Below are 19,292 nucleotides of genomic sequence, written 5' to 3'. Positions count from 1 at the left end.
GATTGTAAACATAGTATTGCAGAGTTGTCATAAGTTTACTTGAACTCTGCCTAAACCATGGGGCCATTCTCTGTCGCAGTGACAGTGTTTAATTAGTAAGCATCACGTTGTTTAAAGGACCATTTTTTTATTATAGTACCTGCATCATAGATGAGGCAGTGCTGAATTGAACAGAAGGGTTGGATGTTCGATTCTGGGGTATTACGTGGATCAAGAGTCCTATTTTGATCATAAGGAACAGCACTGCTTCCAGTGCTCTTATTGCAGTCAGACTGACAGCTTTTGTGTATGGTAATCTTGGTTGTAGATCTAGCAAGTGGTGTATTAAGACTAGTAATTATATTGATATCGGATCATAGTATTAATGTTCTCCTTTTTCCTGTACAGTAGATGTAAGCAAATTTGATGCATTACTGCATATCAGTGCTCTTTACAGTAGATGATCATGTATTGAGATGTAGTAGAGTTTTTCCGCTAATGTATGCACTCGGAGCCTTATCATAAGGTGTGAGGCATATGTTCTGAGGGTATAGTTCCTAGTCAATAAAACTAGCATATGAAATGAAATCATTCATTCCATGTGGCTTGACGGAATTAATTTTGAAGGTCCACTGGGCCTCTTTTCTGAGGATCATTTTATCCCAGTCACCTCCTCTTCTTGAGGGTCTCACTTCCTCCATCCCTCTGAAAGTTATTGCTTGTTGATTCCCTTGGTGTGATACAGCCACATATGTCTTGCTAGTGGGGTGTCTTTTTTGTCTTTAATGCTCTGCATATGTTCCTGGAACCTCTTCCTCAGTTGGCGAAATGTTTTCCCTACATAGTCTGCAGGGCACGTGCAGGTGGCTACATATACTACTCCCATCGAAGCGCAGTTTATAAAGTCCCGAATCTCGAAACTCTTCGTGGTAGACGCACTTGTTATCTGTTTGGAGGGAGTTATCCACTTGCATGCTGAACAGTGCCCGCATCTGAATGTACCTCTTGGTCTTCTTTGCAACCATGTGCCACTTGGTTCTGGAGGGGGCAGATAGCTATGGACTAAAAGGTCCTTCAGATTTCTCCCTCTTCTGTAGCTGATTGATGGTTCATTCGGGATTATTTTCGCTATCTCCTTGTCATGCAGTAAGATATCCCAGAACTTACTGATGATGCCTCTAACCTCTTTGTTATTGCCATCAAATGTACCTATGATCCTGGTTGTTTGGTCAGTGTTAGGATCTTTTATTTTAGGTGTGAGCAGGGCGCTTCTGTCTACTGTACAGGCCTGCTGAAAGGCCTCATGTAAAATTCCCGAGGGAAAGCCTCGTCGTGCAAACCGATCACTGAGATCCTTGGACTTTTTCTTAAATTCTCTAAAGCCGCTGCAGTTTCTTCTCATACGGAGAAACTGCCATTTTGGGATCCCCTTTTTCAGAGGATATGGATGACAGCTATCCCATTGCAGTAGATTGTTTGTGGCGGTGGTTTTTCTATACACCGTAGTGGCTATCTGGCCCTCTGTGGTTTTGACAATTTCTAGGTCTAAGAAAGCTATTTTATGGTCCTGAATTTCGGACGTAAACCTCAGCCCCAGATTGTTACAGTTTAACTTCTCCACAAACTTCTCAAAATCCTTAGGTGTTGATGTCCAGATCAGTAGCACATCATCTATGTACCTCAGCCACAACGGGATATGTTCTGTCCATCCCTTCATCTCCTCTCCGAAGACCACCCTATCCTCCCACCAGCCGAGGTATAAATTTGCATAAGTGGGGGCACATGGTGTCCCCATTGCAGTCCCTCGGCATTGGTGGAAGAAGGTGTCCCCGAAGAGGAAGTAGTTGTGGCTGAGGACATATTCGAGGAGGTCCAGAAGGAACTCGTTATGCTGATAGTACTGGGTCCCCCTAGCTTGCAGAAAATACCGTACTGCCTCGATCCCCTTGTTATGTGGGATCGAGGAATATAAAGCCTCTACATCTAGGCTCGCTAGGTAGTGGCATGTGTCCAGGTGGAGGCCTTCTATTTTCTTCAGGACCTCCATGGTGTCCCTCACATAAGATGGGAGGGACACCACAAAGGGCCTAAGCAATCGGTCTAAGTAACAGCTGGCATTCTGTGTCAGATTGTTCATGCCTGATACAATTGGTCTTCCCTTAAGAGGTGGATATCCCTTATGTACTTTCGGGATCGAGTAGAAGGCCGCAATTTGAGGATGTCTGGGAAGCATAAACTTATATTCTGTTTCTGAAACAAGGTTACGTGCCTGTGCTGAATCCAGAATAATTTTAAGGTCCTCCTTAAATGCAGCGGTTGGGTTACTTTCAAGTCTTTGATAGCATTGGACATCATTAAGGATGGCTAGACACATATCCTCGTATGTATGTCTGTCCATGCAGACAATGTTCCCACCCTTGTCAGATGGCTTTATGACAAGGGTGGGATCACTGCGCAGAGAGTTTAGAGCCTCTGTGTCCTCTTTGCTAAAGTTCTTATGTTGATGTCTCTTCGGATTGAGCTTCTTTAAATTCTTTGTAACTAAATCAACACCATCATAGATGATGTGCTACTGATCTGGACATCAACACCTAAGGATTTTGAGAAGTTTGTGGAGAAGTTAAACTGTAACAATCTGGGGCTGAGGTTTACGTCCGAAATTCAGGACCATAAAATAGTTTTCTTAGACCTAGAAATTGTCAAAACCACAGAGGGCCAGATAGCCACTACGGTGTATAGAAAAACCACCGCCACAAACAATCTACTGCAATGGGATAGCTGTCATCCATATCCTCTGAAAAAGGGGATCCCAAAATGGCAGTTTCTCCGTATGAGAAGAAACTGCAGCGGCTTTAGAGAATTTAAGAAAAAGTCCAAGGATCTCAGTGATCGGTTTGCACGACGAGGCTTTCCCTCGGGAATTTTACATGAGGCCTTTCAGCAGGCCTGTACAGTAGACAGAAGCGCCCTGCTCACACCTAAAATAAAAGATCCTAACACTGACCAAACAACCAGGATCATAGGTACATTTGATGGCAATAACAAAGAGGTTAGAGGCATCATCAGTAAGTTCTGGGATATCTTACTGCATGACAAGGAGATAGCGAAAATAATCCCGAATGAACCATCAATCAGCTACAGAAGAGGGAGAAATCTGAAGGACCTTTTAGTCCATAGCTATCTGCCCCCTCCAGAACCAAGTGGCACATGGTTGCAAAGAAGACCAAGAGGTACATTCAGATGCGGGCACTGTTCAGCATGCAAGTGGATAACTCCCTCCAAACAGATAACAAGTGCGTCTACCACGAAGAGTTTCGAGATTCGGGACTTTATAAACTGCGCTTCGATGGGAGTAGTATATGTAGCCACCTGCACGTGCCCTGCAGACTATGTAGGGAAAACATTTCGCCAACTGAGGAAGAGGATCCAGGAACATATGCAGAGCATTAAAGACAAAAAAGACACCCCACTAGCAAGACATATGTGGCTGTATCACCAAGGGAATCAACAAGCAATAACTTTCAGAGGGATGGAGGAAGTGAGACCCTCAAGAAGAGGAGGTGACTGGGATAAAATGATCCTCAGAAAAGAGGCCCAGTGGACCTTCAAAATTAATTCCGTCAAGCCACATGGAATGAATGATTTCATTTCATATGCTAGTTTTATTGACTAGGAACTATACCCTCAGAACATATGCCTCACACCTTATGATAAGGCTCCGAGTGCATACATTAGCGGAAAAACTCTACTACATCTCAATACATGATCATCTACTGTAAAGAGCACTGATATGCAGTAATGCATCAAATTTGCTTACATCTACTGTACAGGAAAAAGGAGAACATTAATACTATGATCCGATATCAATATAATTACCAGTCTTAATACACCACTTGCTAGATCTACAACCAAGATTACCATACACAAAAGCTGTCAGTCTGACTGCAATAAGAGCACTGGAAGCAGTGCTGTTCCTTATGATCAAAATAGGACTCTTGATCCACGTAATACCCCAGAATCGAACATCCAACCCTTCTGTTCAATTCAGCACTGCCTCATCTATGATGCAGGTACTATAATAAAAAAATGGTCCTTTAAACAACGTGATGCTTACTAATTAAACACTGTCACTGCGACAGAGAATGGCCCCATGGTTTAGGCAGAGTTCAAGTAAACTTATGACAACTCTGCAATACTATGTTTACAATCTACTCCAAGGGATGCATCAGGTTGGTGTAAACCTTGTATTCACATTGCGATCCAGTACTGTACCTGCAACACAAGTCCCGATAGGATGATTCATAACGGGACTTGACAGGAGGCGGGTCACACTGCCGATAGTACCGCCCACTAGACGGCGATTGGTCAGGAGATCCGCCCCGGGGAGGCGTCGATGGTGACGTGTCACCAGCTGATTGGGCATTATGATGTGTGACGCAATACGCGTCATCAGACACATCGTGCGCTTGGATTGGCTGATGGGGGGGGCTCGCCAGTGGTGACGGGCTCAGGATCAGAGATTTAAACGGGGCTGAACCGGCGCGCGCCATGGCTAACACTGGCCGTGGTGCACACCACACAGACTATGTGATAATGAACCCTAGTTAACTAAGCCTTACCTTAGACCCCTGATGAGTTTATGGCGAAAATGAAACGCGTAGGGTCCTAGGGTCTGTTAGGGGAATACGACAGGCGCAAAAATTATTTCAAGTAGTCTAGACCAGCAATCTAAACTAATATAGGAGCAAGTAGATAGGGCCAAGCACAGTCCCTTGCTCTAAATGGATGCACCTCTGCTAGCTCACACAACCGTGACAGCAGAGTTTATTGCAGTGAAGATCTAGAGATCACTACTTCTTGATACTGCCTGCCTACCCACACAATGTGGATGGAAATTAAAATCCATCCACATTAGTTTTTATACATTAACTTCGTCAATAGATGCGCCAATAATTATAGCGCAAAAATCTCAGAGTGGGTCAAGGAGCACACAAGCTCATATATCCACTAAAGACAATAACTGACGAAGAGAGAATCTTGTTATATGTTGTTTGTCTGTTAGTACAGTTTTGTCCCATTAATTTCAATTTTAATTGAGAAATAAAAGCTACGTTTTATTTTCCGTCTAAAAAATACCTCCAATCACAGTGAATCTAACAGCTTAGAAAGCCAGATCACAAAGGGGCTCGGGTAGCCCCCTTGGCTCATTAGCATTATTTTAAAAGTTGATTTTAGAAGGAAGAAGACCATTGATAACAAATTTAAGAAGACTACCACAGTCACAGTGCCTAGATCTATGAGTGAGTAATTTTACTGGTAGATTTTTGCAAAGTAAAAAGTGTAAATTCCCAACTTATTTTTTGAGAATAAAACAAACAGGCTAAAATCACACTTAACATATTCTCTATAATATAAATTTTTCACTGATCCATTGTTATAGAAGAAATAGACCACAGTAATCAGGTTTTTTTTAGGTGCATTAAAAACGCTGTAAAAACTAATCAAAATGCAAAAAAACTGAACTGACACTCAACAGACTTGGACAAAAAAACTGATTGAATGAAAACGTCAGCTTTTCATTGACCAAGCTTATTACACTCTGCAATGCTCAGGTGAATGTGGTGTTTTTTTATTGTTATGGAATATATATGTGCATTCATGTCAGATTTTAAGTTCCAAACCTGAGTCTTTTTCAACCTAGAATTTTGCCTCACTCTTTGTTTCATTACAGCCAATTGGTAAGATCAGAAAAGTTTTTTACTCATTAATGTTCACTCTGCACTCCACCTTGACAGACAGAAACAGAATTGCATATATTTTTGCTAAATAAAATCTTTGCCAATAAATCTTGTGCAGCAAAAGACAAGTGTTTTCCAGCTAGAGAATTATGGAGCCTGAGACACATTGTTAATTCCCTTCCCACCCAACCCCCACCCATTGTGCCCATGACTGGGTGCGGCAGACCTCTTTGGGTCTGTGATCGGGCTGCAAATTGTGTGACCTAATCACCGCCCCCCATGCAGTTGTGTAAATAAAACTTTGGACATGAAAGAGCTTGCTGTATACAATATAAAATGTCAAAATTTAACAATTCACAATAAATTTATCACGTTAAGAGCATACAGCTTATAGAAAACATCGAAATTGTACTATACAGACTTTTACCACTATGTTTTTAATGGAAATAATATATAATTTGTTAAATATTTTGTAGGATGTTGACAACATATATCACAGAAATGAGTCCAGAGAATTCAGATTATCTGATTTTATGCACTATGATGCCAGGTAAGGACAATAAATATATTCTGTACTATGTAAAGCGGATTTTTTTATTTCTGGATTGCTCCTTAAAAGGGGCACCACAGCCAAAATACAGTTTCCAGTTTGTCAGTGGCTAATCTGGTGTTTTAATTGTTGCTTCTACCTCTATATATGAAGCAGAGATGATTTTAGGACAGGGGCATGAATCAAACTGTAAATGAGTACATTTAAGTTTATGACGAGCTGTGTGGCAACTATATTACAAGCACTAGAACCTTTTCTCTAATTTACTGAACCACACAGGCTTTCCATAGGAGTGATGCAAATGGTAATTCCAGCCATCGATTATAAATTTAAAAAAAACCTCCAGTAGTGTCATTCAGGACGCAGTTACTTTTCCTTTTTTATGTTGTGCCATAACTTTTATTTCTTATTGAATGTCGCTGGTTGATGGCTTTGTTTTTAACTTAACAACTTGTAGCTTTTGGTGTCCATTTGAGGGGCTAATATTTTCTTGGTTCAAATTTATTAACGGTTCTGGAGAGGATGGAAAACCCCCCGTAAATGTCGGTATTTTATTTTTTATTTCAAATTTTATGCCGTTTACCATGATAAATAACATTTGATCAGTAAAAGAGGCTGTGTTATGCTTGGAGCTGGATTGTTTTGGTTTTATCTCCAGTGTATTTTAACATCAAGCAAGGCGAACTAAAATTGCCTCTGTACCCAATAAATAAGCGCCAATTCACGTCTCCTTTAGGTCTAAAGTTATTTCCTTCAGGTTTTTTTCAGCCCAAACCAAAGTCTTTGTAATGACTACAGAGGTAAGATATATGTAAAAAAATTGCATGTGTTCTGTCTGTTCGACCACCCCTGGTTTTGGCTAAAAATAACTGAAGGAAATAACTAAAGACCTTACAGATGGGAACTGGGCCTAACATGTTATCTTTATTCTGCTTGTCAGTATATTGATGATTAGAAACACTGGGGCAGAATTGTGGCTAAATATTTTCATAATTTGCACTAAAAACTGTGCTGTGTCACATTAATTAAGTTTTTAGATCGTTTTCCGACAACAAAATGCAGGTGACCTACGAAATAGACTGTGTTTTGCTATAGATGTCCATGAGGAAGGGAATCTAACGTTTTAAGGAGATTTTCTTTGCAGGCCACTTCAGCATGCTTCACTGAGAGTTCCCAAGGCATGTCACAAGGCTTCTTGAATGTCTGGCATTGATATATAAGCTGCTACCCAGGGGCGTAACTAGGAGAGGCAGGGACCCATGGGAGGGGCCCCTACTCCCTCAAAAATATACATATTTGTATGCTCACAATTTATAAACTTATGCGCACACATTTATGCACTGATATTTTTATGCCCTATTCATACATTTATCTGTCCCAGTAGCTGCTACCCACATGGGGGGACTACAGTTAGAGATGAGATCCCTTACCTTGTCATTTACTGTCATTTCTTTTCTGAGCTGCCAATTCATGTTGTGTTCTGTGGAAGATGTGTACTATTTTATACACATTATGATGTAAAATATGTAGCATTAAAATATGTAGCATTAACGGTGCACATCCTCCTTTTTTAGTTTGTCATTTGGGATGGTAAGGCCTCCTGACACTGCAGGCTCCATAGCAGCTTCTATGTCTGTAGTTAAGCCCTTGCTGCTACCTTTTTTGTGTAGCACTACAGACATATTTTCCTTCTCCCATCTTCTAACATTATTTGCATATTCCTTTCCCAGAATTCTCAGTGGAGCATGCATGGAATTTCAGAATTTTTGCACACACTACAGGGATTTTATTAAGAAGTTTTATACCCTTTTCTGACCCATATCTATAACCTCTGACACCACTAAATCAATTCTTAACCTGAACTGACAAGGAGCAATATCTTCAAAACAGCACTTTACATTTCAGTGTCTACTGCTTCTAGGTGAGACTTAGGCTGGTGCCACATGTAACGCTTTGGCTGCGTTTGCAAACGCAGACAAAGCCGCACCCCCCGGGGCAGGCCGCGGCCCGATCGCTATGGAAACGCCTGCGATCGGGAGCGAGCCGCCGGTGTTTTGTGTTAATTTAATGAAAAGCGTTACGTGTGGCACCAGCCTTACTGGTTTTGTTAAAATGTAATTCATATCATAAGAATACCATATATTCCGGCGTATAAGATGACTTTTGAAGACAGAAAAATCTTCTGTCTTCTCTGGGGTCGTCTTATACGCTGGTAATCCCGCCCGCCCGCCGTGTATTCACGGCGGCGGTCGGGTCGCGCTGCATGGAGAGGGCTCACGGGCTGAGCCCTCTCCATAGCCGGTAAGTCTTTGCTGCATATTGCAGCAAAGGCTTACCGGTAACACCCGCGATCGGTGCTTCACAGCGATGGCTGCCGGCAAAGCTGACGGCAGCCTCAAAAAGATAGCGGCGCATGGGCGCCGCCATCTTACCTGGGATTGCCGCTCCCCGTGACGTCATCGGGGGCGGCGTTCCGTCTCCATGGTAGCCTCGGGTCTTCCGAAGACCCGAGGCTATTTCGTTTTAACCCCTTCATTAGAATGTGCTGATAGCACATTGTAATGAATGAGGAGGAAAATCCCCATATACTGCCATACTGTAGTATGGCAGTATATGATAGGATCGATCAGACAACCTAGGGTTAAAGTACCCTAGGGAGTCTGAAAAATAGTATAAATAAAAATAAAAAAAAAAGTTTAAAAAACAAAAAATTATAATAAAAAAACCTAAAATTTCAAATCACCTTTCCCTAGAACTGACATAAATATAAATAAACAGTAAAAATCATAAACGCATCAGGTATCGACGCATCCGAAAATTAAACGAAAAAATGCTCCGTCCTTAAGGGGTTAATAAAGAATATTACAATATTTACTTTTATCATCTTTACTATTGACTTACCCAATTTAAAAAAAAAAAAAGTTTATGCTTTAATTTACCTTTTCTAAGGCCCCTTCTACACTCGCGAGTGTGATGCAATGAACTCGCATCACACTCGCAATGCATGCTGCTCGGATCACACGGCCTGAATGCTGCACAACGGGAGTGAACTCAGCATGTCAGTTCAGTCCTGATGTGCAGCGTTCGGGCCATGCGATCTGAGCAGCATGCGTTGCGAGTTTGATGCGAGTTCATCGCATCACACTCGCAGGTGTAGAAGGGGCCTTCAATCACAAAAGGAGATAAAAAGCACAATACTTAAAATAGAGTAATGTGAACCTGAACTTCAATTTTGGGTGCTTCCTGCGCGACCTGCACTTGATTAGCGGCAGTGCAGGCAAACTGGCAAATTGACGTCCCCTAACTACTAGGCATGTCTGTGATTGACCATGGCTAGTAGAATTAATTTCCTGGATTGGCTGCATGTCCACCTATCCGGCAATTGATTGGGTCAGACGGGATGCACCTTTTTCCCAGTGTAGTTTTAGTCCATTTTTACGTTGAGGACCTCATGCTGCAGACAATAAGGTACACACAATGGTATTGAAAAAATACATGACTTTAATTATTGCTATTGTATTTGGAAAAAATACAATTTTATATTTAATTTTAGTGATGTTGCAGTGGCAGTTGCTTCTCTGGCATTTAACCAATGGTTCACAAAACTTCATTGTAAAGATTTCCGTCTGGTAAGTAAAATGTTTTAGTCTTTATCTTGTCAGTGAGTGTGTATATATATATATATATATATATATATATATGTATATATACACTCACCGGCCACTTTATTAGGTACACCATGCTAGTAACGGGTTGAACCCCCTTTTGCCTTCAGAACTGCCTCAATTCTTCGTGGCATAAATTCAACAAGGTGCTGGAAGCATTCCTCAGAGATTTTGGTCCATATTGACATGATGGCATCACATAGTTGTCGGCTGCACATCCATGATGCGAATCTCCCGTTCCACCACATCCCAAAAATGCTCTATTGGATTGAGATATGGTGACTGTGGAGGTCATTTGAGTACAGTGAACTCATTGTCATATTCAAGAAACCAGTCTGAGATGATTCCAGCTTTATGACATTGCACATTATCTTGCTGAAAGTAGCCATCAGATGTTGGGTACATTGTAGTCATAAAGGGATGGACATGGTCAGCAACAATACTCAGGTAGGCTGTGGCGTTGCAATGATGCTCAATTGGTACCAAGGGGCCCAAAGAGTGCCAAGAAAATATTCCCCACACCATGACACCACCACCACCAGCCTGAACCGTTGATACAAGGCAGGATGGATCCATGCTTTCATGTTGTTGACGCCAAATTCTGACCCTACCATCCCAATGTCGCAGCAGAAATCGAGACTCATCAGACCAGGCAACGTTTTTTCAATCTTCTACTGTCCAATTTCGATGAGCTTGTGCAAATTGTAGCCTCAGTTTCCTGTTCTTAGCTGAAAGGAGTGGCACCCCGTGTGGTCTTCTGCTGCTGTAGCCCATCTGCCTCAAAGTTCGACGTACTGTGCGTTCAGAGATGCTCTTCTGCCTACCTTGGTTGTAACGGGTGGCGATTTGAGTCACTGTTGCCTTTCTATCAGCTCGAACCAGTCTGCCGCTCACTGGGTGTTTTTTCTTTTTTGGACCATTATCTGTAAACCCTAGAGATGGTTGTGCGTGAAAATCCCAGTAGATCAGCAGTTTCTGAAATACTCAGACCAGCCCTTCTGGCACCAGCAACCATACCACGTTCAAAGGCACTAAAATCCCCTTTCTTCCCCATACTGATGCTCGGTTTGAACTGCAGGAGATTGTCTTGACCATGTCTACATGCCTAAATGCACTGAGTTGCTGCCATGTGATTGGCTGATTAGAAATTAAGTGTTAACGAGCAGTTGGACAGGTGTACCTAATAATGTGGCCGGTGAGTGTATGTGTGTGTATATATGTTATCCTCTTGAGTAAGTGATGAGCAGGTTTGTCAAAATTCAGGTTTGTCACACTTGGACGAGCTCCAGATGAAAGTTTGGTTTGTGTACTCAGCCTGACCTGAACTTGTCCTGTTGTACAGGAGTAGCACCGATAACAGCGAATACGAGGCCCACAGCGCCTGGCCTCCCAACCTGCCACACTTAAGAATGGAGTAGGAGCACTATTACATACATATTATTCTGCACAATGTATAGCATAATATGTATATATAACCGTGCACATCCTCCACAGCGCATACACAGCACCAGCTGCTCAAATAGGAACTGTTTGGTGAGGGGGATGGGCCATCAGGACATCATAGCTAGAAATCTTTTATCTCTCTCTCTCTACTTCATGTCAACTTCTTTGTGTTATACTATGATGTACAGTGGGTACAGAAAGTATTCAGACCCCTTTAAATTTTTCACTCTTTGTTTCATTGGAGTCAATTGGGAAGATAAAATGTTATTATTTTTTGCTTATTTTCTTGACAGAAAAACCAGAAATGTAGATATTTTTGCAAATCATTAAACAAGAAAAACTGAAATATCACATGGCCATAAGTATTCATACCCTTTGTTACGACACTTATATTTAACTCACATGCTATCTATTTCCTTCTGATCCTTCTTGATATGGTTCTAGTTGGTAGAGCAGCCATATTAACTGCTATGGAGCCCACAGTGTCAGGGAGCCCAGCCACTCGACCTGCCACATTAAAGAATGGAGAATGTTCATATATCTTATATAATGAATCCTAAGACTAGGCAGAGAGCCCATATAGAGGAAGCGGAAACTAATGAGGAATGTCCTAGTGGTGCTCAACTCCTTACAAAGTGTTTCCCAACAGGGTAGAAAAAAAATAATAGTGCAATAAGAAAAGGATGGCACTCACTGGTTTTAATCTTCTTCTTAAAACTTCTTACAATAAATATTTACAAAACGAGTATTACATGATTAGTGTAAGTATTTTTTCTATGCACTAAAGAAGTTTTAAGAAGAAGTAGAAAACTGGTAAGTGCTCTTTCCAGAAGAGAATTGGTTAAAGAAGAACCCCAAGATCATTGTGGCTGAGCTCCTGTGAAATGGTAGAAAGTTCTACAGTACAAAATCACTACGACCCTGCACCATTTGGGGGCTCTATGGCAGAGTACGCCAATGGAAACATCTCCTTGGTAATGTATGAAAGCCTGCATACAGTTTGCAAAAATAAACACATGAAGGACTCACAGACTATGAGATATAAGGTTCTCTGGTCTAGCGAGACAAAGATTGAACTTTTTGGTATTAATTAGAAAACCAGGCACTGCTCAGCACCTGCCAAATACAATCCCAACAGCGAAACATGGTCAAGCCAGCATCATTTATGGGGGTGTTTTTCGTTGCAGGGACAGGATAACTGGTTGCAAGTAAAGGAAAAATAATGCAGCTAAGTACAGAGATCTCCTGGATGAAAACCTCTTCCAGAGAGCTCTGGACCTCAGACTGGAGTGAAGGTTAATCCAACAAGACAATGACCCTAAGCACACAGCTAAAATAACAAAGCCGTGGCTTCAGGACAACAATGTGACCATTCTTGAATGACTCAACCAAAGCCCTGACCTAAACCCAATTGAGCATCTCTGGAGAGACTTGAAAATTAACATCTTCATTTCTGTTTTTTTTTTCTGTCAAGATGGGGTGCAGAGTGTACATTACATGAGCGCAAAAAAAGAACTCTTTTGATCCTACCAATTTGCTGTAATGAAACAAAGCCTGAAACATTTAAAGGGGTCTGTATACTTTCTGTACCCACTGTTTGTATACCACATGTGTCATTTTACACTTGACCAACATAGAAAGGAGTCATAGATACATTATTTTTAAAATAAAGTATACCTTTATTGTAATATATAAAATATGTGAACAATAAAATATATCAAGATTCCAATACAACAATAGCCATCAGGCAGGTGAGTCATTAAAACAAATGTTATCAGGAAAAATTTTTAGAGTAAAAATTTTGACACCACACACGTTGAGCAAGACGATCCCGTGACTATGCTCTCATGATTCTAATATATCTAATCTTATGTTATGATATACAAATGTTGCACAATTATAGCTCCCTTACCTATACACTCTGATCGCACCACTGAGCACCCCGACGTGCATTTCACGGATTGCTCCCACAGGCTATGTCTTTTTTTGGATGTACGTTTCGCGGATTGCTTTCTCAGGGGTATGTCAATAAGTTATGTGTCTGTTTGTGTAGATAGTGACCAAGAAAACATGACTCAAATGGGATAAAGAAAAATAATAACAGTATGTGGTCAAAACTTTCAAAACCACTCACTGTCTAGACACAGACCATTGGGATAACTCACATAATTACAGAACAACCTTGTCATTGATGACAAGGTCATACATAAAGTATTAAAATATCTATACCTTAGGTGCAAACCATTAACGTATATACAATACATAACTTGCAACATTAGTGCTTGTTCTATTCACATACAGTACATATATTTAAAATATATAAGTCAACTTCAAAAATACTTAATATAACAAAAAAACAGTGTGTGGAGTTTCTTTAAGACAGTAGTTTAGGACAGGAGATTCTCCAAATCTCCCCTATTAACGCATTCAATGAACAGTGTCCAAAATAATGACCACACAAGTAACTTTGCGAAATGTGTTACTTTTACTTCAAGGATTCACCTCTATATATTCTTCATTAGAACATTCATTTGTCCCATAATACATATAGTAACTTGATAATTGCGCATTTCTTATTAGTGTTTGCTTGAAAGAATGTTATAACCTTGGATCACACGAGCCCTCTTCCACCATAATATTTCATTAGAATTCTTTAAATCCAGCAAAGACGGTACATAAAATTATAACAATGGGCTAGACTCATGTTAGCTTGATCCATAGGACAGAGACACTACCTCACCTAGACGCCATGCCACAATCTAGCGAGCTCCATGTTGGACACGCCCCCTTCCTCAGAGATGGCAAGCTCTCATTCGTTACCGCAAGTTATAGTAACTACTACCGGAAACTCTTGTGCATATATCTCACTACATATACAATTAAAAACACATCATAAGTATCATCTTCTATACAGCTTAACTATATTATAATATCAACTTTAGTGCGATTAATATGTCTCATCACAGATAAACATTAAAGTTACATTCTTCATTTAAACCTTTCGGGCTTTTTGTCTCCAATCTGCAAATCCAGTATACCTCTCTCTGTAGGAGGCATTTCTTTACTTGTTCCTTATCATTCCCAAAAACCTCTTCTAAAACCATCCATCTCAATTCTGATACTTGGTGTCTATGTTCTTTAAAATGTCGCGCTACTGTAGTTTCTCTTCTCCAATTTCCCCTTGTTTTCATTGGGATTAACCACTGTCATCTCACTATCTTGTTTCCCATATGTTCTAATCGCAGACCTGTGTTCCTTTAGTCGTATCTTAACCGATCTCGAGGTTTGCCCTACATACATTTTGCCACATGGGCATTTTAGTACATGAATTACATTTTTACTGTTACATGAGTGCCAACCTTTAATCAAAATATTTGTACCGTACAGGGGATGTGATAATTTTTCCCCTTTGATAAGGGAACTACAGTTCTGGCAGCCATGGGTCCCATTCTGTCTAGCTCGTAGAAACTGTTGTCTATTCAGTTTGCCCTTGTTGATATCTGCTCGTATTAAACAGTTGGCAAGTGATTTGCCCTTTTTAAAAACAAACCTAGGTTTTTCCTTAAAGAGTTGTCCATATTGTGGATCGCACTTCAACATATCCCAATGCTTAAGGATGGTATTTTTAATCAGATTAGAATGGCTATCATATGTTAAAACAAACAGATGCCCTCTATCATTTTTCTTCTGATTTAAACCTGTTTGCCGTAGTTTTTGCCAGTCCTCCTGTGCTACCTGCTCACTAACTTTAACCATTTCTTTTCTACAATAGCCCTTCTCAACAAACTTCTCCACCATCTTCTTGCTATGTATCTCATATTCTTCATCGTCATTACAAATGCGGCGTGTCCTTAAAAATTGACCCTTAGGGATCCCTCTAAAGGTTCCTGGATGGTGGAAACTCGATCTATTTAAAAGATTATTTTTATCTGTCGGCTTTGAGTATAATGTAGTGACAATGTAACATGCCCATGTGGCAAAATGTATGTAGGGTAAACTTCGAGATCGGTTAAGATAAGACTAAACGAACACAGGTCTGCGATTAGAACATATGGGAAACAAGATAGTGAGATGACAGTGGTTAATCCCAATGAAAACAAGGGGAAATTGGAGAAGAGAAAATATGGGGAAACTACACTAGCGCAACATTTTAAAGAACATAGACACCAAGTATCAGAATCGAGATGGATGGTTTTAGAAGAGGTATTTGGGAATGACAAGGGACAAGTAAAGAAACTCCTCCTACAGAGAAAGGTATACTGGATTTGCAGATTGGAGACAAAAAGCCCGAAAGGTTTAAATGAAGAATGTAACTTTGTTTATCTGTGATGAGACATATTAATCGCACTAAAGTTGATATTTTAATATAGTTAGGCTGTATATAAAGGTGATACTTATGATGTGTTTTTAATTGTATATATGTAGTGAGATCTATGCACAAGAGTTTCCGGTAGTGGTTACTATAACTTGCGGTAAAGAATGAGAGCTTGCCATGTCTGAGGAAGGGGGTGTGTCCCCCGAAACGTCACAGCCAACATGGAGCTCGCTAGATTGTGGCATGGCGTCTAGGTGAGGTAGTGTCTCTCTCCTATGGATCAAGCTAACATGAGTCTAGCCCATTATGTTATAATTTTATGTACCGTCTTTGCCGGATTGAAAGAATTCTAATGAAATATTATGGTGGAAGCGAGCTCGTGTGATCCAAGGTTATAACATTCTTGCAAGCAAACACTAATAAGAAATGTGCAATTATCAAGTTACTATATGTATTATGGGACAAATGAATGTTTTAATGAAGAATGTATAGAGGTGAATCCTTGAAGTAAAAGTAACACGTTTTGCAAAGTTACTCGTGTGGTCATTATTTTGGACACTGTTCATTGAAACTTCAAAAATACTGTCACTGGTGCCCCTGTACCTCCCCCATGGCCAGCCTGCATGTCAACTTACCCGTCCCTGCTCCAGCGGCATTCTCTGCTGTGCCCGCACTCTGGCGCGCGCGTCCCCTTAAAATTTAAAGGCCAGCGTGCTGATAATTGGCACTGGCCAGCCACCTGCCTTGATAAATTTCAGCTCCTTCTTGTGTCTTCTGCTGATCTTTGTGCCTCACAGCCTTAGAGAAAGCTTGTCTGATACCCTGTGCGATTATCCTGATTTCCTGTTGTGACCTCAATTCCATTGCAGACTTTGCTCCTGTGCTGACCTTCCGCTACGACCTTCCGTCCACGACTTTGAGCCTGTGCTGCCTGTCTCAACCTCCTGCCTGTTCCCGACCACGGCCTTGCCTTACAACTTAGTACTAAGCCTTGGCCGCCACCGCGGACAGTCGCGCCTCTGGAGCGACCTGGTGGTAACACGCTACAGCAAGTCCAAACCACTTTGCGACGGGCTCTGGTGAAAACCAGGTACCACTTAGAATCCACTCCCAGGTGTTGGCTTATGGCATCGTCCGCGGTGGTACAGAGGGTCCACTTATATGTGCCTATCTACATCACACACCGTTAAATTGTACAACATATAAAAGTGCTTAATCATATACCTACTACCTATTACATACAACTACAGACGGACATTACATACACACACATTATGAAACACCTACATAGTAACCATATCTATACCCCCCTGAATAGATCAATGTGTTGTGTACATAATTGTAACACACATTATAGTCCAAATAAATTTATGTTAACATACCAAAGCATATACCCATTAAGTGTAACTAGTTCTTTCATAATCACAACCTAATAAACTCGCCACAAAAATATTACTTCAAAATAATACATGCTGGTACATATAGTATTGACATATGTGCAAAGAAAAACACCCCAAAGGATAAACAATTATAAAATCCATATCCCAACTCATTAGATCCCAATTTTTAACCTCCTTTTGCGGTTGTCCTCGTTAATTATTACTAAATAGTCTTATTCTTGTCACATAATCAAACATGGGAAATAATGAAAGCTTTTCTTCTCTATAGAAAATGTTAAAAAACAAAAATGTAGAAAAAGTAACAAAAATCACATTGATGCCATCTCATTGTCCAACTCTATAATCCACTTACATTCTGTGCAAGAATTTTTTTGGCCTTCTCTCCTCTGTTGACCATATGTACCATTTTAATTCTGCATATTCTGAACAAATTTGGATCTCAATTATGATACAGTTTGAAGTGGCGCGGTATCATTTTCACTTTATTTATATTTTTACTGTTACAGCAAAAGTGTGCTGCAGTGTCACTGCTGGTTTTCTCAATTAAGCTGCAGCATTCTATAATAAAAAATGAGAGAACAAAAATATTACATGTTGTAGGAAACAAAAATATTATGGTACATAGTATGGGATCTATTATTCTATGAAAATATTTTCAGCTGTAACAGTTATCAAAGGATTCTGTAATTAAGCTTTATTGTTAATCCTGGTTCTTATGGCAACCTAACAATTTTAAAATTCAATTGTCAAAGAGACCCAAACAATTTTGCCTGGAGCTACAATTATAAAGTATACAGATCTGACTTACATACAAATCCAACTTAAGAACAAACCCGTAGAACCTATCTTGTACGTAACCCGGGGACCACCTGTATTTTTACATAAATTATACCATAACCACCAAAAACAGTATGAAATGAAAATGCCAAGAATTATTACAAGCTATTACTCCTATCTATGTCACCTCTTGTGGTAATGCAATCTTAATAATATTGTTGTCTTTCTAGAGACCAGAGATGTCTGAGCAAATTTTGTATGTATTAGGAAGATCAAAAACGATTGAAGAATTGGTTTTGGAGAACTGTGGATTAAAATGGTAAGAATACTATTATACCTAAACTTCAAGAAGTTGTTAGCCATAAGTCCTCATAAAGTGAAGACTACAAATATTTCACTGCTGGTTTCTGCTACTTGCTCTACTTATTACATACACCATCCTCTTTAAAGTGATTAAAGCTTCAAGGATAGTCACTATATTATTCCTGTATGTGGAAACTTCAGTGGAATACATGTGGACTATGGCATCATGGGAAGTGCAGCTCTAGACTATAGTAAATTCTATGGCAAAGACTGGAGGGCACCAAACTCTTCTCGCTTTTCTGTTGCTGGGAAAGATTTTTGACAAGTAACTTCACAACAGAAAAAAATCTAATAACTTTGGGAAGGAAAGATGAGCGGTACAATAGCATTGTTCTTTTTGTTGTGTAGGGGGGAATCCAATAAAACAATTTGATAACAATGAATATGAACCTGGTAGTATATTATAATACTTTATTTTCTCTCTCTCTCTTTTTGCAATTAGCAGGGTGTCTAAATCAGCTGTACATCTTTATTAAAGGGGTTTTCCCATTACAGCAAATTAATGTTATTGTTTGTTTATCAAAAGTTGTACAGTTTTCCAATATACTTTCTGTATCAATTCCTCCCGGTTTTCTAGATCTCTTCTTTCTGTCATTCTATTCAAGCCTCTATATTCACTTCCAATGGACAGAAATCTGACCACGGTCACACAGATGGACGGCTCGTTATGACACACAGCTGTGATTACCCTCTGTGATATAACGAGCTGTGCACCTGTGTGACCATGGTCAGATTTCTGTCCACTGGTGTTGAACATAGAAGCTTTCTTTAGAATGACAACAAGCAGAGATCTAGAAAACAATGAGGAATTGATACAGAAAGTATATTGGAAAATATAATATATATAAAACTTTTTGTCATAAAAACATTAAAATTAATTTGCTGAAAAGGGAATATCCCTTTAACACAGATAGCAGACAGCTAAGGAAACGTTGTTTTGTTTGTCAATGATTTAACTTTTAATAAATGTTTGTAAGATCAGGTGACATTTTAATTAAGTGGTCTGGGAAGTGTGTAAAATTTTATGGGTGGCAAAATGGTGTTTTTTGTTGCAGGATTCAC

General features: G+C 40.0%; 1 protein-coding gene across 5 annotated transcripts in view; it reads left to right on the top strand.

The window, feature by feature from the left end:
• The window catches only part of LOC140070832 (capping protein, Arp2/3 and myosin-I linker protein 3-like), an 813,581-nt gene that overhangs the window by 174,341 nt on the left and 619,948 nt on the right, over positions 1-19,292 (top strand). For all 5 annotated transcript variants that reach the window (XR_011848999.1, XR_011848997.1, XR_011848998.1 and 2 more), the window contains exons 8-10: positions 6,194-6,267; positions 9,821-9,896; positions 18,098-18,186. Coding sequence is in view for 2 of the 5 variants with exons in the window: in XM_072117787.1 (XP_071973888.1) it covers positions 6,194-6,267; positions 9,821-9,896; positions 18,098-18,186 (239 nt within the window). In the remaining 3 variants the exon portion in view is untranslated. The remainder of the gene's footprint in view (positions 1-6,193; positions 6,268-9,820; positions 9,897-18,097; positions 18,187-19,292) is intronic.

Source organism: Engystomops pustulosus, chromosome 7 (genome assembly GCF_040894005.1).
Source record: "Engystomops pustulosus chromosome 7, aEngPut4.maternal, whole genome shotgun sequence".
In the NCBI taxonomy this organism is placed as follows: domain Eukaryota; kingdom Metazoa; phylum Chordata; class Amphibia; order Anura; family Leptodactylidae; genus Engystomops; species Engystomops pustulosus.
The sequence above is the reverse complement of the archived record's forward strand: the minus strand, read 5'-3'. Positions and strand labels throughout refer to the sequence as shown.